The sequence below is a fragment of the Bolinopsis microptera genome, chromosome 7 (assembly GCF_026151205.1).
Source record: "Bolinopsis microptera isolate Bmic1 chromosome 7, MBARI_Bmic_1.0, whole genome shotgun sequence".
Taxonomy (NCBI): domain Eukaryota; kingdom Metazoa; phylum Ctenophora; class Tentaculata; order Lobata; family Bolinopsidae; genus Bolinopsis; species Bolinopsis microptera.
In genome coordinates, this window is record NC_087078.1 from 14,683,015 (window position 1) to 14,706,558 (window position 23,544).

Sequence of the window (23,544 nt, forward strand, 5' to 3'; positions counted from 1 at the left end):
CTGCTGTGTTGTAATCCAGGAAGTTAAGATCAGGTAGGCCCCAGGAACAGGCCCCTATCTGGGGAGCAAAGTAGATGGGGGGAGACTTGGTGCTGAAGAAGAGGGGGAGGGCTGCCTGGGCTACTTGGAAGAGGAGATATAAGAAGACGGAGAGAAGAATATTGCGGTTCGTGGGACGAGGTACCAGATCACAGATAGTCATCCATCTGACCACACTTAGTGTGGCTACCACAAACACAGACATTCTGGAGGACACATTGAAGAGAAATCCGGTGAGGATACAAAGCGGGGGGCTGGAGAGAAGGACAGGGTCCCTGCTGTATACCATGCTGATAGCAGAGGGGAGACAGCAGAGGCAGGTCACTATGTCTGTTACTGACGCCACCAGGTACAGGAGAAACGTAGCTTTGTCTGATCGTCTGTAGAATGACGGGAGACACAACGAATTCAGCGCCAGGCCTGGGAAATTATCTGTTTCAAATCTAATCTTTATTTAATGTTTTGTCTCATAGCAAAAAACTTCAATTTATTACTTATAATTTTTAGCTGACCAACTGCCAGTAATTTATTTGCATATTTGTAATATGTTTCTTGGGATAAAATAATGGTTATGTCTCACCTATAAGGCAGGAACTGATTTCTATCGCCCCGAATATTTCGTCTGTAAATGTCATTATTCTACTGAGAAATGAAGGTTATTCATTTTAACACAACAATTTTAACATCTAAAACATATAAATAAAAATAGTTCGCCGGAAATTGTCTTGGGACGAACTATTCAGAATGAACGTATTTGAAGACAAAAGGTACGTGAACACAAAAAGTCAACAGTATGAATATGACTGTAAGATAGAAGAGAACGCTGGCTATGATTAATACAAAAAAAGAGACCTACTGAATATTGTGATATAACAGACAGAATATTCATATATATATATATATATGCGATCTACAAAGATCTAAACAGATTGTCACGTGTCACGTTTAGAATGGGGAGCCACATACCTCATACTATCGCACTCTAACTTAATATTTGATCGAATTTTGTAGAACCACTTTAATTCTACCATCTACGATCGACAGTATCTGACAAGTTTGTCGAAGAATAAGGGTACCAGAACCAATGGTTAAATAGCTTTCTATTTCAGACTAGACAAGGTCTATTGCAACACCCACTGCATAGCTTTGATCTCGCTAAACTCTTACACGGGGAGAGAGGGGAGGGGTCAGGGGTGGATAACTAAAAGGAAATTAAAAGTTGAGCCACTGAGTGTCCAGATTAAAGCTTAAGTTAAGAACATCAGGATAATTTCCTTTTGAATGAAACACTATGTAATACTTCAGGACTACATATACATACAAAATAGCACACATAATTCTATTGAGAACGTTGCTCAGGAATCAGGATCAGTCTTATTTTGATGACAAGGAGTGGCTGAAGATAACAGAGACAGGTGTATTTTGCTGTTAGACACATGATTAATACAATCATATTTTAATTTAAATTTGATCGAATTTTGAATCAAACCTCTACTCCACCCTTATAGCTGAATAATAGTGTTATTGACAAGTGTTTGATTCGGTGAAGATTAAAGCTACTGCCGGTCGACAGCTTATCATCTAAATCTAGAGTCTAGACAGGGACTGATCTGAATAAGTCTCTTTCCAGGGGTGTAACGGCTACCCCAGAACCCTACTATGTAGGAGGATGAAGGGGGGGGGGGGGGGGGGGGCTCCGGATAAGAAGCTCAAATACTGATCCAAACGAATGAAAAGTATAGTTTAAGATTTGTTAACTCCCTAACTATGATGTTTATTGTTTATGGTACCAAATGAGCATATTTGTATAATTTAATCAAATATTGAGGGGAAAAAAAGCATCGTGTCAAGCAATGAGGATTATAGATGGTGATTGGCTATCTAGAAGTCAAGTTGTTACATAACGCTGATTGGCTGCAGGGCACCGTATGTTATCTAGATGGTAATTGGTTCCGAGAACCTATGTGGCAGATCAATCAAAGCTCGTAAATACTCTAAATAAAACCGAATCCACCATTTTTATTCATTATAAGTTACATTGGAAGGTTAGGTTTCTCTTTCTTTATCAGTTACATTGGAAGGTTTGGTTTCTCTTTCTGGATTTGATACATCAACAAATATCGATTTAACTAGCGAAACAATTTTCTGAATCTACCTGGCGAAAAGAAGTTCAGTAACCAAGAACGAAAACTGATTAACACTTTTTTAGCCTGGGGACCCCAGGCTATCATGTTCATAAACATATAAAATAGAGATTCGGCGGAATGACAGGCTGAGCGCCGCCCGGTAACACTTCTCAGGAAGTCAATGACATAAAACTGCAAGCTTGGTTTACTTCCATTTTTATTTGTTTGTCAAATTTGTTTGTCAAATTTCTATCAGGAAACAGAGTGCAGTGCAGGGAGAAATAAGTTTCACCCTGAATGTAAGAGAATGTAATAGAAAGTTTCACCCTGTAATAGTTATAATCTGAACATTTAAATCTGTCCCGCGGATTTGTCAAACTGACCGTCGGTTGAATTGCAAAAATGCTGACATGCGCAACGGTCAAAATCCAAATACTCGCGTTCAGTTAAACAGTTTAATAAGTTTAACAGTTAATTAATCAAGTTATCGTTTACGAAAACGCATATAACTGTATTCATTATTCTCCGTTTCAATTACTCCAATTCACAGTTACCGGTCACAAAGTCTAAAGTAGACAATGTTAATGTACTTGGTTTTAAAACTATTTCTCCATGTGCTTGCTAGTAACTGCTCCTTCATCACAAACTAGCGTACTCATCCGAAACACGTAGTATGCAATTTAATTGTTGCTTTCTTTTGAGACGTTACTCTAGTTTATCAATGGTTTTATCAGTTTGAAATGATCTTAAACCACACTTGAAACATTGAGGCGATTGTTTTGTTTTACGTGGTTTAAGAACCTATATGATCACGATTGTTCAATGGATGTTTTTTAAAAGATCCCAAATAAACACTTCGTAATAATGGTGTTTTATTGAAAGTGGGAGTTGCTTTTCCTTGTCTTGATTGGTTCTAGTATAGGGTGGCGGTACAGATATCGAACTATATATACTACAGTAGTCCCTTAAATACCAGTCTGCCATGAAATGTTTAAAACATCAACGTGTAAATTATCCTTGAGCCTGCACCTTAACTTCTATACTGAGTTACAGTATAACTATAAAGTAAAACTCAAGTTGGATGCATGCGTTGGTTTACGGGTAATTTAGAAAAGCTGTTGATGCCAAGTTAGGAACTCACGGCAATTATAAGCAAATCATTGCTTGTCGAGCCCAATAATTTCAGTGCTCAAGAATCGTGCAGTTCTGATTGGCTTCCCAGTGATATGAGACCTCATGCTCAACCAATCGTTTTTCAGAGTTTCTGATGAAAGACTGAGCACTATAGAGTATAGAGTTATGGTTTACATGCTCGATGTTAGTCTCACGAATGTAGTATCCTCAATTTTGCTCTCTTGATAGGAAAATCTCTTATATTTTCCTAATCATATCAAAATCTTAATGTCAATGGATGACACAATGTCAATGGATGACACAATTAAAGTTTCCCATAAAATTGTATTTTAATTCTTCCTTCTTCTAACTTGCAACTGCCGGCTCAATCCATTTTACTGGTATTTTAGTTTTGATAATCTAAAGCTTACAGTAGACTGCAAGGCGTTTAAAACACATAGTTTTCATCAGCCCCCTCTCGATTGAGATACGAATTTTCAAAATTTAAATAGAACTTGATTCAGTTTCATTAAATTTATTGATCTTACATAGTCAAACTTTATTAAGTCCTTATTATGAGACTGCTTTGAAATTCGTTTCTTCAGATTATGTCACAGCAATTATTCATTTTAGCTATAGACATCAAATATCGATTTGCACTTTCGCTATATCTTTAAAAATTTAAATACTTATCTTGTTTCATGAGCCCATCTAATATCTGATCATGATATAAGTTTGGTAATTGATCAGTTAACCTATGGGAAAGAATCTTTGTAACTCTATCTATCATCATGAATTCGTAACACATACGTAATAAGAAAGTTAAACGTCTTAGCTTTGTAGATATTGATAAAGAATATCCTTAGTTTAGGAGGATGGATGAGGTAGCAACAAAACTCGTCCAGGAACGCGGTTAAAATTGCAAATCGCAATCAGTCAATTTTTAAGAGCTTCTTTCAGTGTATAGTTTTGAAGTAAAGTGATGAAATATGTAAACAGTTTTTTCGACTTTACAAAACATAGGCTTGGCAGTCAATATGACCATTTTAAAAATTGTACTAACTTTATAAAATCTATGGACACAGCAGAAAATAAACTTCTTTCATGACTTGGTCATATTTTGGACTTCTTTGCCTGTCTCGAAATTAAACTCGGACATACTTATTCCTTGCTTGTTGAATAGAATCGTTCGACTTCTTGATTAACATCCAGTACTCTGTAACGATAACAACTATTTGTACTCTCTAGCGAGGAGCAAGTTTCAAAAGTTGTCTGAGCTGGAGCGACATGACAGTCTGATGAGGCAGGTCTTACAACTTACCATCTTACTTCTGCTTCAACTTGATTATTCACAGTAAGTGGAACTAAAACAAATATATGGTCCAACATATTGTTGGGGTTTATATAAATTTTAGAGATTTTAATGGCCTTTATGCTATAACAAGAGCATGGCTGTGTAAGAGCATGGCTAGACAGAGCTTCTGTTTGTAAAATATTTTAATCAAAATATGACATGAACGATGAGAAAAATCATTTCAGAAGATGTATCGGAAAATAATTAATTGAAATTTATTACCTAATGTCAAGTTTTGAGTTTGATTTCAAATTTAATGAAAAATCTCCGCAGTGGTGAGGAATGGGACCCCGAAAACACACGTAAGTTATTTTATTAGATTATTGTAATGACTTATGCGATTAACTGTCATTCCTTTTTAATACTTGCTTTTTGTATTTTGTTTTCCAACTCCTAAGTAACGAATGTGTCAGTGGATCTACTGTCCGCGTCAGTCCATTTTAATAAATAAAATTGAAAGGATTGATTTTTTATAAAGTCATGACGTTGAGTTGTCCTGTAAAACGCCTTTGGCTCTAAAGTCTAAGTATGAGCATATACAAACATTTACTTAAAATATGCTGACGCGCTTCACTTGCGCCATCAAACCAATTTAAAACAACTAATAAAGTAGATCTTCGAGGATTTATTTGTCCTTTTACGGTTATCAAACATTTGTAGTTGCTGGGGAGCAAAATGTCGTGCACGATTGCTTATACTTATAGAGTAATAACTTAGTAAGAAACCACAAACAAAAGCCCACGGTATGACATCACATAGTGAGCCACATACTCACAACGTTGCCAGTTACTGAGTAACGCACATAATCTTTTAAAACAAGCACTGCATTGTACGCACTTCACTCTGGTCTTATCTTTTAACTTTGCAAACTTTCTCAACACTGCTTATGACATTGCCATTGTTTTGATCTTCTAATGCAGAATATACGTCAGTTGATGATCAAATGTAAATCATGTCGACGCCCAAGCAACTCCAAATATAACGAGGAGGCGGCGAGGAGAAGCATTTCCGACTCCTTAATTTACATTCTTGTCATTTTTGTCCAATCTTAATCGTTCTATATTGCCGGTCATTTCAGAGACGACTCGTGCATTCGCACTCCTGCTTAATGAAATACGCTAGTGCAGCATTACCGTGGCCAATGCTGAATGCAGCAAATTAAATAGTCACATTGCTACAAGTGTTCAACTTGACGAATTAATCTAAAACCTATCGCTTCACAAGCACTGTTCAATCCTATTCAATCGCAGACGTCCGCTGGAATTATGGTCTGTGTGACAGTCATGAATCATTTTTTTGCGTAATTATGACATTTTTTGCTTGCTTCTTAAGAAATTGTTCGAACATCTCAAAATACCTTCGGATTTGATCGGTAGAAACATAATAACATTTCAACTTTATCAATGATCACTTATTAATGCTCAGAACTCGATGCCAAATCATTTAGTCGCCGTAGTCATCTTTAATTGTAAAAAGCTAACAGTTATTAATCGGTAGGCTATACATTTTATTAAAAACTCTAAAGCGAACCCCAAAATGAGCTATCATTACCAACGAAGTTCGAAGGAGGTTAAACTTAATTAACGATTTGAATGGCATTCTTTATTCTCAAGTCCTAAATTTCTCAAGGCTATCCAAGGACTATAGGATGATCTCCGTCAAACGATGCGATATCACGCGTCACGAGAGAATTGGGGGTCTTGTGGCCTAGAATGACTATAGAACAGTAGAAGAGTTGTGTGATGTGAAATGGCGTACAGACTACAAGTCTATTCACTACGCCTCTTGCGCAGGGCACCCACACCGAGAACACGTGTGCGCGCACTATATCAGTTCATTTCTTGGTTGTCTGTTTGGTTGACGCGTCTAATTGCTGTCTGCACTGGTCGTTTTAAACAAATCCTTAAAAGTTTGACATCGAAATAGGAAGTTTTGCATCTCTCAATTAAAGCGGCTATGAATTGTATAAAACTATTACGTCTAAAATAGTCTTTGTTTTTTGATGGCCAAGTCTAGTCTAAATCTTGGGTGGGTTTCTGCAGTGCTATAACACATCAGGTTTTTTATAGCAAACCTGAAACCATCAACTCTCCAATCATGTGATCAAATCTAGAACCACGGTTATGTGTCTCAATGATACATGAAGTGATTTTCAATCGTGCGCTGACTACTAAAGTGTAAACGATGAAGCATGACTGTCAAGTGTCAATTTGATCATTTTCAAACTCGAATCTTGAAAAGCATCCATGTCCAGCAGTTTTGTACTTTAAGGGAAAATTGCAGTGCTGAAGACAAACTGCCTTGACTGAATCACTCTCATTTGTGCATTTGTAAGCCGTTTGGCATGTGACCATGATTTCGAATGGAACAACGCAAATGCAAGTTTTTGCTGCATATCACGTGATATTTGTTTAATATGCAAGGCCGGTGACGCACTGCGTGATCAACAGAACAGTACGCACTTTTCACGAGCATTGACAGTTCCATTGTAGTCGAATTTGGTGCTCGTTAAGAGGTTGCCGCGTTTAAAAATTTTAAAATGTTAAGCTGTTGAAAATACGCCGCTCTTTGGGCATTGACGACTTGGCAGTGAAATCGTATGGGCCGCTTATTTATCTATCACGTGACATCTTCACTCTTCAGTTGGCTCCGTTTGATTTTGCCTTTCGCATAAACTGCTTGTTGCACATGTTGTCATAGTTTGAAATCCGACCTTGGATAGCAAGATGACGATAAAGTTTGTTATGATTTCATACTTACTGTTTTCCTACGTTACCGAATATAATCGAGGCTTATTACCAGCACTTAGTTTGTGAATTGTGACACAGCGTTGTTTCGTGTCGTCCTATAAGTACGAGGACGATAAGAGCTGTCGCTATGATAACTTAGTAGTTTGTATAATGTATATTCATAATTTAACTGACAGTTTATTTTCTGTCAGATAGGGTTAAAACTTAGATTGAGAATTTATTGATCATATTATATTGAGAATAAGACCGGTTGAATGTAATCGCACATTTACCTGATACCTCTAACCTCTGTTAAGTTTGCCAATGCCAATGCTTACTTTGAGATGAACTTAGGTAGAGGGTAAAGTTGCATATAAGACTTAATGATTTGACAGGATGGTTCATTTCTTTGTGTAGAGGAAAAAAGGCTAAAAGTTTATGTATAGCTTTACAATTTACAAGCGTCAGCTGATTTCAAAGTTAACTCCTAATTACCATATAGCACACTTTTAATGACGAATTGACGACCAGAGGATGATCTTAAATATCAGATATATACTCTGTATTTCGTTGCTCATCAATGCAGCGTCAAGTAAGTATGATTTTAAACTAATTCGTTAGGAGAATTGCTGAATAAGGTAGTGTGTAGCAAAACTAAACAGTTTAATTCGTTGGATTAAAGTTAAGTTAGCTTTCTTTATAGTAACAAGTAGTGGTAACAACGCGCTAACATCGTGTCGAATATGATAAACTGTCAAAAATCTAGTTTCTTTGTTATATCGGTGGGTTGAATGAACGGATGACTATATTTTGGTAGATCGATGATAGTCTTATATATTAGATAAGAAGATGGTAGCTTGTGCGCACATGTTGATATAACGTAATAAACCAACGCACGTCTACTGTAAAACAGCAAAGTGTGATATAGCAGAGATATGGGTTGGGGTTTGTGAAATTTGACTAGATCGGCAATAAGGGGCAATTTCATTAGGCCTTAGGACTCGAACCATGCGTACAGTTGATATTGATAATAACCTAACAAACCACGTGTCAAGAATGCCCATTTGTGACAACTGTATTTGCCATGGTAACAATGCGTAGTTGCCTTGGTAACAAATCGGAGTTGCTTTCTCAACAAGGCTGTAAGGTGCCCCCTGCTGAGTGAGTTTGATCATGAGATTGGCTCCACCGATATTTGCACAGCACGCTGTTCACTTCACCCACTCTTCATATCTGTTCTGTCTGTTTACTGACGTGAAGATAGTATGTGGTTAGCACCCACGCTTCTCTTCGACACCTTTATCCTTATCTCAGTCATGTCAGGTACAGGTCTATAGATTATGCGCGAAAAATACTTGAGCCTAAATGCTTCTTTATCACGGCAACACTGTACCGTCGATTGGTGGTGACTCTGAACTTACTAGATTAATAGTTTTAAACTAATTACAACACTACAAATCTATTACATTTATTGAGAAAATTGTGTAATGTAATGCGATGGAAGTTCTTTAAGCTGGCAATTCCAGTCCAAACCCTGGAAACATGACATAAAAGATTCGGTTTTACTTCTTTGAATGAAAAGCACTAATGTAATATATCGAAGGAGATAGTTTCAACTTTCAATTACTATGCTGTCACTATAAAAACGAACCTTAACACTATTTGGAAAATGTCCATGAGCCAAATTCTCTATTCAATCTAACTCCAATGCGAATGTATAGCAACCTTTCAATTATCAGTATTTTTTTCTCAACAATCTACGAAAATATGTCCCTGCGCATAAAAAATAAGGAAAAGAAAGCGCAGAAATTATCAGAATCATCACGTCTGAATTTTTAACGAGTCAATATCAGCAACTGATGAACAGGGACGATCAGGTTCGGCCTAAAACTAACTAACAAGGGAATTTTCAGCGGATTTGTTTGTGACTGCCAACACGTTTGACCTGATCGGGTTTGTGGGGGGCGGAGTTACAATGTACGCCACTGTGAGGGGAGACCCTCGCCCCACCGCAGATGACATAACCTGGATAAAGATGCAAGGAAACATGCCCGAGGATCGAATACTGATAACATACGATCTCAAAACAAACGAGTCTAGAATCCGTATAAATGAGCTGGAGTATGACGATGCTGGAACCTACTATTGTACTGCCATGATAAACGGGGTCAGCAAGAGCGTCAGCATGACATTGAACGTCGTCGGTAAGTGCCTTTAGGGTAAATATAAATAGATTATCATTATATGTGATGATTTTAGTAAGAAAATAATAAATTAGATATTGGTATCATAAGCTTTTAAGCTCTCACATGACCCCAATACCCCATTAGTCCGCCGAATAGATTATTCGCTAATCTGGGCGATTTCCACTGCGCCTTACAATTACCATTGTTCAGCGAATTGGCGGGGCATATGCAGTATACAAATTTTTTATTGTCTTTAGCTTTAAATCCTGTCCATTAGCTTTCTTTCCCCACTTATGCCATAACCTACCCTCAGTGGAACCGGAGATATTTAGAGTAACAGGACTGATGACTTTTAAAGCAGTTGGTCAGAGTGTAATTCTGAGTGTCACTGTGAACGGCAACCCCATTCCCGCTGCTGAAGACATTACCTGGGCCAAGATGGACAGCAGGAGTATACCAATGCCGCTGTCACATGATAGGTAAGCACTAAGTAATGCTATGTGCTAGCTTTTATTGATTTTCATTTTTCCAACCTTGGTAGTGGTGGATATAGTGTGCGTAAGACTGCAGTTGTATACTTTGTTTATACCAAATTTGATGGAAATTGTTAAATAGGTAATAACAACCATCTCAAGATCGATATCAAATGTCAATTTTACTCAGATGTATTATATAACACCGTATTTAAATGAATAAAAATGATAACTGGTGACGTTAAGCAATGAGTCGAATGTCGATAAGTGGTAAACCCCTCCAAATTGATAGAAAATCCCATTTTAAAAGTTATACCACTCGCAGATTTGAGCTTAATAACGGCAACAAAGAGCTCACGATAACTGATCTAGAGATTGCAGACGAGGGCTGGTACAAATGTCTCGTAAAAACTGACGAGGGAAAAGCGGAAGCTCCTTTCTTGTTGCATGTTCTAGGTTCGTTTATGTTTAAAATAAAGAAATTCAAATTCAACGAGAATTGAACCTTCGAAAAAAATCTTCTTTCCAAGATGCAAGGAACTAGATCTGGTCGGATGTAGGATCAAGGCGTCTTAAAATTATCGATGCGTATATATCAGACGAGAACGAATTGACACCTGTGAGATTGATGAAGCTGTTATAAATAGTTGCTAGGTTCCACTGCGTAGATTATTCTGACGTGTTCCTTTGTGGTTGGAGGGGATAGCTGGCAATGACAGCCGGAGTTAATCAGCTTTCAATAGAATCATGAGTGGACGTCTGAAAACCACTAACCAGAAACGATAATGTCATCGTGTCGTGACAGTTTGGTATTGGAAACGATTCTTACATGACACGAGGAACTTAGCACTTACATATTTGGTTACGGAACCTACTGCCAAGTGCCAACATGTTCTCATATCAATTAATTGGCTGTGGAACCTACTGTGAAATTGAACTATAGGTCCGGTCGAGACTAGTTTAAGATAGTTGGCAATTAACTTGCTAGGAGCTCATATTCACATATTATATTGAACTCCTCCCAATGAGTGAAAAGTTTTAACATTTACTCCTCCCCAGGAATGAGAAGTATCGAGGAAAGTGCAGTAGGTGTGGTGGGGAACTCAGTGAGTATGTCCTGTGCCGCTACCTATGTGGAGAACGTTTACCCGGGAACCAAAACCACCATCAACTGGTACCGGTACGAGGCTCCTGACATACCGCTAGCAGGATCAACGATGGAGTCTGAGGTGATTTGCTTTACGTATTTGCGTTTAAATAACAGTTAAAGTCATCGGACTGGCAAATAAGCAAAAAAAAGTCACATGACTTGTATAATAAGTCGAGGCTAAATAGTTGGCAGTCAAACTGTCTAGACATAATCCAGTTGAAAATATCGCTGGACTAAACAAATATTGCAGGAATCTTCGACTCAAGCGTCCACAAGCGTGCTAACCCTGACTGATCTGGACTGGACCGACGAGGGAGAATACTTCTGTACCTCGTCCTACCCAGGGTTTCCTGATGATAGCCTCTACAACGCCACCCTCAACATCAGAGGTTAGTGGGTTGTCTCGGTGGGTTTCTTGTGATCTTATGATTAGTTAAATAGCGAAATTTTATCTGAAAAGCATCATAAGTATTGTAGAATAGATCTTCTTTCTTCTCCGATCCTAGTAACTTAGCCCCTAAATTCTTCTGCATGAAGACTTCCTTTAAATTGAAGCCCGTTACGGTAAGAAATTTTCCGGCGCGTGTTCTTTTAGCTGGCTGATTATGCGACCAGTTGGTTGGTTATTGTTTAGAAGCCTATGTTTACAAACACTCCTATGTTTATGTGGTTGTATCTTATTTCTTTTGCATGTATACTGTGGTTAGAAGCATCTTTCTTTTACAAAAATCAAAGTTTTAGGTAAAACTTTGTGTTCCCGTTCCTCGTTTTTCCTCCTAAAAATATTGGAAAAAATAAATAAATAAATAAAACCAAAAATAAAACTAACAAAATCTCAAATCAGTCACTCACCCACCCCACTCACTCACCGACTGACACACAAACAAACCGCGTATATCTAGCCGACAGTTGTCGTCGATCCCCGCCAAGTCCGTCCGGTATCCAAGAAGTGGTCAGTGTCTCAAGACTGGAGGTAGTATTTCATATTTGTTGTTTTGTACCGGTGTAATGTCCGCAAGCAGTCGCAAGCACTCTCTCGAAGGTTTGCGACCTGTCTTTTCAGAAATATATTATACAAAAATGGAATCTGTTGTCAATAAAAATCTGGAAAATTGTCAATTGAGAGTTGCTTGATTGATTTGAAAGGACAATGATAACAGATCGGTAACTGCAGTTTTGTTCAGGTTTGAACAGTATATCAGGCACCGAAGTGGAGGGTGTATTGGGAAACCAGCTAACTATGACATGTGTTGCTAGAGGAGATATACAGGTGATCCCAATATTTTTCAATTACGAGCTATTATCTGATAAAATTGTACTTTACTATAGCTCTTGAGACTGTATTTCGAGCTATTATCTGATAAAAGTTTACTCAGTATTGTCTTGATTCCGTAAGATTCGTCAAAAATAACTGTCTGAAACTGACACAGCGCGAGATTGAAATGATTTCATCTCACGGATCTAAACAGTCAACTAAACACAATCACCAGGCTACAATAACATGGAACCACAACGACACGACCACGCGTGCGGGGGTAACCACCGAGACAACCTACAGTGCACCCTACACAACAAGTGTTCTGACGCTGCCAGTACCTGCCCTCTTTGATCAGGGAGTCTATGAGTGTTCTATCGAGTTCGACGAGCAAACCTCGACCATAACAGGCTCTACTCAACTTAATTTGAACTGTAAGTGCTTTCTGGTTTTGAGCCATGTCCTGGGTCTTTAAAACCCATAATTTTCCGAAAGTTCAACTTAATTTCTTACCGGTATGAACGATCGCTTATACCTTGAAGGCTGGAACATTTAGACCTATTTATAGCTTTATCTAGACCAATTCATCAACCTTTTCCCAAGCGGGACATTGCAAGATCAGCTACTTGGCTGAAAAACATGCATCTTTTAAATTACAATCGAAACTGATTGCATCTTCTAAGAATGAAATCATAATCATCTTGCAGCGTAACAGAGCGATCAAATTTTGAGAAAGCTATTACGTAAATGATAACAATGCTACAAAGTAGAAATAGTCTCTGAGCTAAATTAAAATGACCGCAAGGTTCAGTGTAATAAATATATAACTGTTGCAACAAATTACGTATAGCTATACGTAGCTAAACGTAACGTAATTAAAGATCTTTTTTACAACCTTCAACTAAAATCTGTTTCCTTCCAGACGTATGGAGGACGTCCGGAGCTGCTCTAGGAGTGGAGGACAATTCCGCAACAATCACGTGTTCTGGTATTGGAAACATTGCTCCTGATTCCTGGACATGGAATGATCCCAACACGACGGACAGTTCCCAGGTAAGCCTAATGGCACCCTATTATCTGTTTAGAAATTATAGATGTAAAGAATACTAAGAGAATTTGTCCATGATACTGGCTTATGGTTTGAAAGAACTCAAGTGGGGACCAGAGGGGTGCCTATTATAATATAAACTCCTATTCCCAAATCTATTGTTTTCAAGATGTTCGTTATAAAAAATAATTCAAAGTTTATTTAATTGCAAATAGGGGGAAGTTAGATCAAAAATTAAAAATAATCCAGTACATAACGGTCACGTTGCTCTATCGACGAACACGAAAAAATTAAGATCCCAATTTTACTTTCTGAGTTAGCTAGATAGTATATATAATATATATATATATATATATATTAAAGTCACTATTGTGACGGTACATTAGAACTAGACAGAAACAAAGTGTGAAGGGCCTGAACGGAACCCCTCGGTTTCAGTTCCTTGTTTAACACTGCCGTACAGCAAGGACATCCACATTCCACCGGGTTCTCCAAGGATGCCATGTCGAGCGGACGTGAAAGATTGGTTTCTAAATTTGAAGCCTTTTTGTAGAATCTTAAAAGTCCACTGTAATTTCGTGCTTTTAGTGGTACATTGTTTTGAGCCCCGTAATAATATGTAATATCGTTGGATCTTTATTGAGCGAGATTCAATAATTTGAAGTTATCAGAATCTAGGAACAAGGTAAATTTGGGTTTCTCAACCTCGAATAATGCGCGCTCGCAATTAAAACATAAATACCCAATGTCACTGTCAAATAACGCTGATTTTCCCTGCCAATTTTAATCCAAATAGTCAGCCTTGTGAATTGGGTACCATTATGTGAACCATAAAATTGGGGATTATGGCAACCTTCTGAAGAATTCTGGTGAAATCGCTGCAACAGCTAGAAACCCACATTCGGAAAGACGGCAGATCGGCAAATAATCTGTGAGGAAAATTTTGGATTTTGGAGTAAATTTTTTGCCAAAGAAGAAATCTAAAGAAGATTCGACCTTTTTTAGGACATAAGAAATTTTTTAAGGGGAAATATTGCACAAACTTTACAAACTGCCCAATCATGGGTTATACCAAAATAAGCATGAGTGCCCAAACGTAATTAGCAAAAAAGGATACCAACAATACGCCACTTTGCACTGATAGCTGAGGCGCTGCAATATGCACTGGAAGGTGAGACACAGTTTAAAAGCTGCAATTATGGTAAAATATTCTGCAGAATGCTCTTTGACCAGCAATAGAATCAAAACACACCTTGACCTTTAAACAACACCTTCTGTACCGCGCTATAAACTAAAATATCACGAGCAACTGGATTCGTTTAGACATAATCCAGATTCCAGTAGAAAATATCGCTGGACTAAAAAAAATGTATTTTATATAAATTTTATAACAGGATAGTAGATTGACGTACTTAAATCAGTGTTTGAAAAAAAAACTGTTTATATTTCAGTGGAGTACGCTGCAAACGTCAGCAGATAGAAAAGACTCCAGTGTATTCTGGACGGTGAACAGGTTCGACGCGGGCTCGTACACGTGCACAGCGCACTACGAAGCTAGAGGAACCAGTACTGGAGAGGTAGATCTCACTGTTCAGTACATCAAAACCAGCCCCCTCGATCAGACTGCAGTGCACGGAACTGACTCTACTCTAACTTGTGTCGCTAACTTGGCTCCTGATTCTTTCAAATGGTGTGTTTTATGATCGATAGCTAAGCATTTAAAATCATTTGAATTTCTGCAGTATTGGTAAACATTTGATAATCGCTTTGACATTACATGGGACAGTTTACGTTTTGATAATATGAATTTGTCAACTCGAAGATATTTATTGGATATTATAGCTTTATGAGATGTAAGACTTCGGGTTTTACTCGTAGCGTCAAGACATCACGTCTTGCATCAATCAATCTATCGAAGCAATTCGAGATTTCACGAGAAACACCATTACCAGGTTCAAAGAGACAACTGAAATGGATACCCCCACTACCTCCTCCCCAAACCCTACAACCTCCCTCCTGGTCCTCTCTCCAGTTGACTTCGAGCATGCAGGATCGTACAACTGTGAGGCTGTGTTCTCGGGCAAATCAGCTAAAAGTCTAACGTCCACATTCTTTGTACGGGGCTTCAAGGTTCATCCTGAAGTAAGTTTGCGTACCAATCTTATCAAGGTAGTATTAAATTAAGCTAGTTAGGTTTGCAGACTGAAGGATGCAACTTTTTGTCGACTAACCTGTTGACATTTCATGACCAAATGAAGGTTTTTGGATACATATTTATTATTTATGAGAATAAAGTGACAGTAAAGATGACTCTGCCCAGGACACGACGACTGTAAACATGACATCTGCGACCCTGTCTTGTCTTGCTATCGGAGAGAGTGCTCCTCTACTGAGCTGGTACCGGGGTACCACCAAGCTGGATCATGGTCCTACTGTCAGCATGTCTTCCAAAGGTTTGCAAAAATGGGAGAGCGTGCGGAATTTGTTTTATTCGAATGAAAAGGCGGGTACTGCGGCTATTTTTAAAGCAGTATTAAAACTGGGCTCTCAAGCTAGAGTATTGCTATTTATGGTGTGGAAACATTTTAAAACTTGCTCAACTTGACCAATGATGATCTGTCCGAGTGACGACTGACGCTATTTCGAAAGGGTAAACACCTGGTTAAAAACCTTTTATACCTTTAAACGACTAAACAGGTTGAATGGCTATTTGAACTTTAGGTTTACAAATTAAATTGCTCCGTACAGGTCGTTTAAAGCAATACGTAATGTTCTCATAGTTTTTCAGCTCGATAACCACAGTATTTCAAATTAATTTTACATTCATGTTGCAAGAGAATCCAACTGAGTACAAGAAACCTGATTTAACAAGAGGTTTTAATACATAGAGCCCAAGCTAAACCAATTTCCAACCGAACTAAATGATGAACCCCAGATTTCTCTGCAGCTTTCGGATACGAGGCGAGCAGTAATCTGACAATCTCCCTCCTCTCTGCAACAACTGACGATTATCACTGTTCTGCTCGGTACGATGACGTCACAGTGACGTCATCCTCCGCAACCATCCGAGTGCTGGGGGTTAAGAGCGCTCCGAAGGACAGTACCGGAGTTATAGGGAACGACGTGGTGCTGGAGTGTGACCCAACTGAACAGACGGGAGTTATCACCTGGCTTCACAACGGAACTGACATCACGGTACTTACTTTTCAATATGTATCAGTTTTGGGCAATCGGTTAATTATCAACAGAGTGATCCAATTGTCTCATTCTAAAGTTGAAATCGGTCCAGACCATGCCTTGAGAAAGTTTAATGTAATTTGTTTGCCCCTAATTTATTTGCCCCTCACTGCAGATAGTCTAACTACACTGTATAGCTGCAGATGATATAAGTGCATTGCAGATACCTAAGCTGCATATTATATGCATAAATAGTCTAACTGCACAGCAGATAACTTAGCTGCAGATGGCATAACTGCACTGTTAGCTGAGAAATATCTTTTAGATATCTTTTAAATGTCTTTAAAATATCTTTGAAATATCTTTGAAAGTGTTCAAGGTTTATTTTCTTTTTCTGAACAAATAAGTGGTTATCCCTGCGAGCGATCTCATTGAGAAATGTGCACTGTGCAGGTAGATTTACTCAGTGCAGGCAACAAGCCACAAGGTTAACCTGGTCCGGACAACATAATTACCAGAGTGGACATTTATTAAACGTTGCAGATCTCGCACATACATGTGCACCGTTTAATTTCATAATTGATCTTCATGAGGCAAAGACTGTATAACCGTAAATAGCTAGTTTGACACCGAGCAAAGTGAGCACATACTGCAGAGTGCAGAGGTTATAATCATACTTGCAGAAAATATATTAACAACCGGGGAAAACAAGTGGTGCCAGCAACATTTGTATGATTTTGAATGTGATAAAACGAGTGATACCAACTTCTCCCGAACCATGTACCCTAATATGAGGTGTTAGTTAAACTGTAACCACTTTTTGTCAGGGTACCTCCTCAATCACAGTAACAGAAGGAGTATCTGTTCTACACCTCGACAGTGTGACTTGGATCACTGCTGGAGTGTACCAATGTGTTGTGGACTACGCTGACTACGCTAACCCCACCTACGCTGCTCAACCTGCTACTCTCAGTGTTAGAGGTATGTTAGAGAGGGGGTGGATCTACTAATTAACTAATTAGTTAACTAATTAGTTTAATAATTAGTTGATAGCGTTTTCTGAGCATTGGTTTAAAATTATTTCTTCAGGGTTATCTAATATCTATCAAACTTGCATAATCATGCACAGGGCAAAGCAGATTCTGAATGACGCATGTCATCGACTAACTATCACTCTAAATCGAACATTTTAAGCTGAACACTAGCAGATTCTAGCATTCGCTACTCTTTCAACAGCATTACATATCTAATCAGTGTTATCTTTCTGAATTCTGATGCGAAGAAAGAGAAACATTGAGACAAAAGCCGATCTACTTACAATTATCATATAAACCAAACTCGCTTCAGCTTCGTTTCATATAACCGAACTCGCTTCAGCCTTACAAGCAATATTTCATAAACTAAAGCACAAGTATGTCATTCATTTAACTAGATGCTTTTAATAAAGTTTCATCAATCATGCTGATTACATTTCAAAGTTGGCTTGAAAATATTTAATATTGATCTCCAGATTGCTGCATGACTGCCACGTTTGTCGGTCAATTAACATTAAAATAAATAACTTAAAAACGAAATTCCACTGTTCATCTCTTTTTATTATAAGCTTTAACGTAATTTCGTGATCAGTGAAGCAGCTTTATTGCTCTTTAGAGTACTAAAATGAACAACTTTGTTTTATGTAGCACTGTCAGTTTGTTGTTTTTAATAAGTACAGTGAAGCATACTTACTTAGGACGTTATGGATACTAATTTAGTTATAGACTTACTTAAAGATTATTGAGGTTTGCTCAAATTTCCTATAATAAATTGCCCTCCGAAACGTTACTTAACACTAATAATGAAGTGTTGCATCAAATTTATCGCTCAGACATTTCGTCCTCCTGTGAGAAAAAAAAAACAATTACCCATCACTTTAAACTGCCTTATAAAGCACAATAATCAAAACTGGAGTGTAATAGTAATGTTCGTGGTGGTTACTGGAATCTAACAACATGTACTCTGTGTAAACTCTCACGACCGTTAAAATTTCACGTGACATGATACAATGTCACGTGACATGCACTCTATTCAAGTCTAGGAGATTGGAGACTCTAAGATTCTGCAAACATAACAAGCAGAGAGATTTCAATGATTGGACTGGGATGAGAAAAGTAATTTTGTCCATTGTGTTATTATGAATTTATTGTGTTAGTCTGCTATTATGAATTTATGACAAGAAAAAGTATAGAAAATCATAGTCTATAAGTGAGTCATGTAGATTGCAATAGACAATAGGTGTAAATTGTAAGGCGTATAAAAAAATGGGCTGCAACAAAAGGAGCTGTTTGATAAGCTAAAGCACTAAACAGAACGAAAATGCTTAAATAAATGTAAAAGTAAAGATGAAAAAGTTCGAGAAATTGAAAATATCAAGAGATTTAAACTGACAGTAACCTAAAAAATTGCAAAGCAAACCTCAAAGTAGGATTCCCAACAGATATTACCAATTAAAGAATCAAGTAAATATATCCCCTGCATATTAACCCGCACCAACCTGCAGGAGTCACGCAGTCCCCAGAAAGTGTTATAACAGAGGAGGGTTCGGACGTTACCCTGACTTGTCTGACTACGGGACCTCCTAGTCCTACCATAACTTGGTACAAGACTGGGGGCCAGGACTTGGGCCAGGGCTCACTTCTTAACGGTAAGTAATCGCAAAGATACAAGCAACGCTTTCTATATATTTTGATGGGCTAAGCAATCGTTTTCATTTAGCGTTGTAACTAATTTAGTAGAGCAAAAGTAATCTGGTTTATACGTATAATACTGTCATAGAGTCTCTTTTGATGATTAAATAATTTACAAGAATTTACCTCAGATTACAAGAGCCTATTAGTCCTGTCATCAGTGGATTTGACTACAACAGACGACTACAAGTGTGTTGCTGACTACAATGACCTGGGAACTCATCAGAGTGAGATAGCTTCCCTGATCGTTAGAGGCATCCAAAGCCACCCGGTAGCGACAACAGCCGTGAAGACTAACACTGCTCGTTTTACCTGTGTTATTCGCGGCGACAAGGCCCCATCCAGTATCACTTGGTCGCGTGACGACGAGGCAGTTGACATGACAACAGCAAGTGTTGCCACGACGACAAGTGGTGACGACACAACGACGGTGTTAACTCTGACTAATGTGATGACCACTGGGAAATACAAATGCTCTGCTCAGTTCGAGAGTCCTGTTGGGGGAGTTGTGTCAGGCTCTGCTGATTTGACTGTTTTAGGTTAGTTTTGTGACGTAACTTGGGATGCAAATATTGACTTCTTGTTCTGTAGTGTGACATCAAAAGAGCAAAATAAAGTATGAATCAGCGTGATGATTGCTCGTGAACTACAGGTTTATGATTTTAATTCAAATTGCCTCCGACCAACGAACACTCTAATATAATCTACCATAACTTCGGTTGTTTCAACAAATTGCTACGATTCAAATTATAAGAATTTCGATTAAAATTAATAGGTTTTTGTGAGATGGTACGGTAGTGGTACCGACCATCCCCTATATAATGCGAACGGAATATTATATACTTGAAAATTAAAAACCGTCAAATGTTAATTATGAGAAATGTCAAAGAACTTAAGTTTGTCCCATCCGTCGTCAAATTAGTTGATACAGTGCCTGGCTGCTGTTAAATTATCTTTTATGTAAACTTAAAAAGATATAATCTTGTTAAAAGCCAAAACTAACGTAATTAAAATGATGTTGTTAGTATTCCTGACATATCCAATCACTCGTTTGATCGTTATAAGGTTATATAAGTGATGATTAAAATGTGAGTCCTAATCCCGTGACCAAATTCAAGTTAAAATGATGGGCCATCATTGGTCACACTGTATATTGACTTACAAGTTTTATATCGACACCTCTATTTCGTCAATCGATTTGCATGTTGATATACAGTGTAGGTAGCGATGTCGGCGCGATCATAATCAAAGAAATCGTGACTAAAGACACAACCGGAGAAGAAAATATGATATAAATCGGAAAATTTGAAAGAAGCTGGTACATCTTTTAAAACAGAAAGGTTAAAACCTAAATTCTTTTTTCTCAGAATCACAATATAAAATAAACCGTCCCACAGAGTACACAGCAGTGCCCCAAGACACAGACACAGTCCTAGGATACGCCCTGACCTTCACCTGCAAGGTTCACGACAACCCAGCCAGTCTCAAGTTCTACCATAACGGCACGGAGTCTGTCTCCGGGGTCACAACCAACAACAACGTGGCTACTCTCATTGTGGAGGAAGTGGGGTTGAGCTCGGCTGGGGAATACTACTGTGAAGTGGATTATTCTCCTTCACTGGACACGCTAGGTTCGTGATATCTGGGTTATAGAGCTATTATAAAACCGAAATATTTCACAATTTTAAGTCCGTTCTATAGGCGAGGTAGTCATGAAGTACTTTGTAAATAATCAGGAACAATGATATCATATCTTACGGATTAAGATCTCGCTGTAACTTTTATCACATGACTTGATCTATTGTCTCGTCAAACCATTGACCAAAATTAATCTCTGCAGGGGGGAATCTCGATAGTTCGGTTGCCATCGTAACTGTCAGCTCCTTTATTTACGAGCCAGAGGATGTATACGTTAAAGCGGGAAATAGTGCGGACATGAGTTGCAGAACAACGAGCTTCATTCAACCTATCTTCACTTGGTAAGTGCGCCTGATTATATTGAAAAGTGTTTAGGAATCCCCTCAGAAAATTTTGGATCGATGATTGGCCCCAAATTGAACGAACTCATTACGCTCATCAAGAAATTAAAGCGTATAAACCAGATTACTTTTGCTAAATAAAACGTGAAATCATAACCCGAAACAAGGAACATGGAGGCCTGGGACTATTTTATTTATCCGATTTTATTATAGGTCTTAAAACTAGTCTTATTTCAAAGCTACTAAATGATTCCTTTCACCACACTTGGAAAGATATTATGATAATGCAACTGAAATTTCCCGAGCATATCACCATCTCTGTAGAAAACGGTCTCGCAAATATCAACTGTAATTTTACACAGGACGTACTTGATTGCTACACTGAGTGGAAGATTAGTTCGGCTAATGCAGCCTTGGGTTCTATAGATCACTGTGTGTGGTCCAACCCAGCAATAACTGGCATCGGGTCCAAACTTTGGAACAATCATCTTATTGATAGGGGAATATTTTACATCTCAGATTTCCTTTCTATAGACCAAAGTACACTCCTTAACTACGATATGTTCATGAACAAGTGGGAGCTGTCTCCGAATACGATTTCCAAAATTGATTACTGTAACATTATCATGGGGATACGGAGATATAACTGTCCCACGATTAACTCAAGGAATATCGAATTTGTTGACCCGAATATAAAACTTCAATTTTTACATTCTGCAACTGGGCAGGTGAAGGGAAGCAAAATTCGGGATAAAATGTACGATTCTATTTGCCCAAACGAGCTGTCTCCTTTACGTCAGTGGGTTATCGACTTGAACAGTCATTCCATCGACTGGGCAGTCGTTCTAAGCAACCTGTTTTTCTTAGTATCTAAAAACTTTAAGTTGATTCAATTTCAGTACAAACTTTTAATGAGGATCACAACTTGTAGATACATGAGACATAAGATGAAAATTGTTACAGATACTCCCATGTGTAGCCTGTGTAAAACATATTTAGAAACTATTCCTCATATTTACCTCCATTGTATTCACACAAATAGCTTCATCACAATACTTGAAGACTTTATTAAAAGGAAAATCGATAGAAATTACGAAGATCCTACTAAAATTAATTTTATAATCTGTAATCACACTTCACAAATTATAAATTATTTTAATATCGTTGCCAAATGGTACATTAGCAAAAAATTTCAGGCAGGAGACTTGCCGATCTGGCAGGGGTATATCAAACTTCTTAAGCTATCACTTCAAGGAGATAAAATAGGTCACAGAAGTTCTATTGTGTCGATCTTGGCCGATTAGGGTATTATGTCCACTCCATTTTTATTGCTGTCTAAGTTATTTAATTTTTATCAGTTATTGTTACAATCTTGCAGTACTACTAGTAGCTGTCTTTTTGTAGTACATGCCCTGCTTCCTTCCTTTCCTAAATTTCTTACAAGCTCCTCCAGCCTCCTCTCTTACACCCTTTTCACTCACTTCATTTCACTCATTCACTTTATATTTTATTACCACAGTATCTGCCAAAACCAACATGGCCTAAGTAGAAAGGGGCCTTGACGTTGTTTCCCGCTTGGCCCTGCATCCCAAGCTGACGGTTGGCCTCCACTCTAAAGAAACTTACCTTCAGTGAAGGCCGATGGTCAACAATTAGCGATGTAAGAGCTTGGCGAGTACAAATCCTGACCTCCTTTTACACCTTTGGGACGACTTTCGCAAATGCGAGAGGAATGACCCCGAGGAGGGCTCCATTGGTTTTAGTAGGTTGCATATTTAAAAAAATTATAAAAAAAAAAAAAAAAAAAAAAATTAAAGCGGCTGAAGGAAAGTTTTGTTCGATCTCTGAAGCTAAAGCACGCCTGTTATGGAATATGGTGTTTATACTGTTATGTAGATGAAACATGTAGATTGTAGGCGCGCATTGCGCAAATCTATATAATATGATCTACATATTGTGACTTTTAGAACTCCAAAGAACAAAAAAGATCAAAAACGTGAAAACTATGACGTGAGAATTGAGATAACTTAAATTGTGGACTTGGCTAAAACCTGGGCGGCGAAACGTACTTTTGGCCTTCCGCGTTTTTGACGTCTTAACATTTTGTAAGTTCAAGTTGCAACTCGGTCCTGATTGGACAACAGGCGACAAGTTTCAAGATCAGAAAACCACCCCAACTCTATTAATGT

At 38.1% G+C, this 23,544-nt stretch overlaps 1 protein-coding gene across 8 annotated transcripts in view; it reads left to right on the plus strand.

The window, feature by feature from the left end:
- Positions 1-4,530: 4,530 nt before the first annotated feature.
- The window catches only part of LOC134818928 (hemicentin-1-like), a 96,197-nt gene continuing 77,183 nt past the window's right edge, over positions 4,531-23,544 (plus strand). For all 8 annotated transcript variants that reach the window (XR_010160703.1, XR_010160704.1, XM_063828645.1 and 5 more), the window contains exons 1-19: positions 4,531-4,632; positions 4,906-4,934; positions 9,275-9,565; positions 9,861-10,026; positions 10,346-10,476; positions 11,080-11,249; positions 11,421-11,559; positions 12,355-12,440; positions 12,661-12,859; positions 13,348-13,478; positions 14,925-15,163; positions 15,426-15,615; positions 15,794-15,926; positions 16,421-16,668; positions 17,478-17,631; positions 19,190-19,333; positions 19,508-19,915; positions 20,774-21,007; positions 21,217-21,355. Coding sequence is in view for 6 of the 8 variants with exons in the window: in XM_063828645.1 (XP_063684715.1) it covers positions 4,577-4,632; positions 4,906-4,934; positions 9,275-9,565; positions 9,861-10,026; positions 10,346-10,476; positions 11,080-11,249; positions 11,421-11,559; positions 12,355-12,440; positions 12,661-12,859; positions 13,348-13,478; positions 14,925-15,163; positions 15,426-15,615; positions 15,794-15,926; positions 16,421-16,668; positions 17,478-17,631; positions 19,190-19,333; positions 19,508-19,915; positions 20,774-21,007; positions 21,217-21,355 (3,287 nt within the window). In the remaining 2 variants the exon portion in view is untranslated. The remainder of the gene's footprint in view (positions 4,633-4,905; positions 4,935-9,274; positions 9,566-9,860; positions 10,027-10,345; positions 10,477-11,079; positions 11,250-11,420; positions 11,560-12,354; positions 12,441-12,660; positions 12,860-13,347; positions 13,479-14,924; positions 15,164-15,425; positions 15,616-15,793; positions 15,927-16,420; positions 16,669-17,477; positions 17,632-19,189; positions 19,334-19,507; positions 19,916-20,773; positions 21,008-21,216; positions 21,356-23,544) is intronic.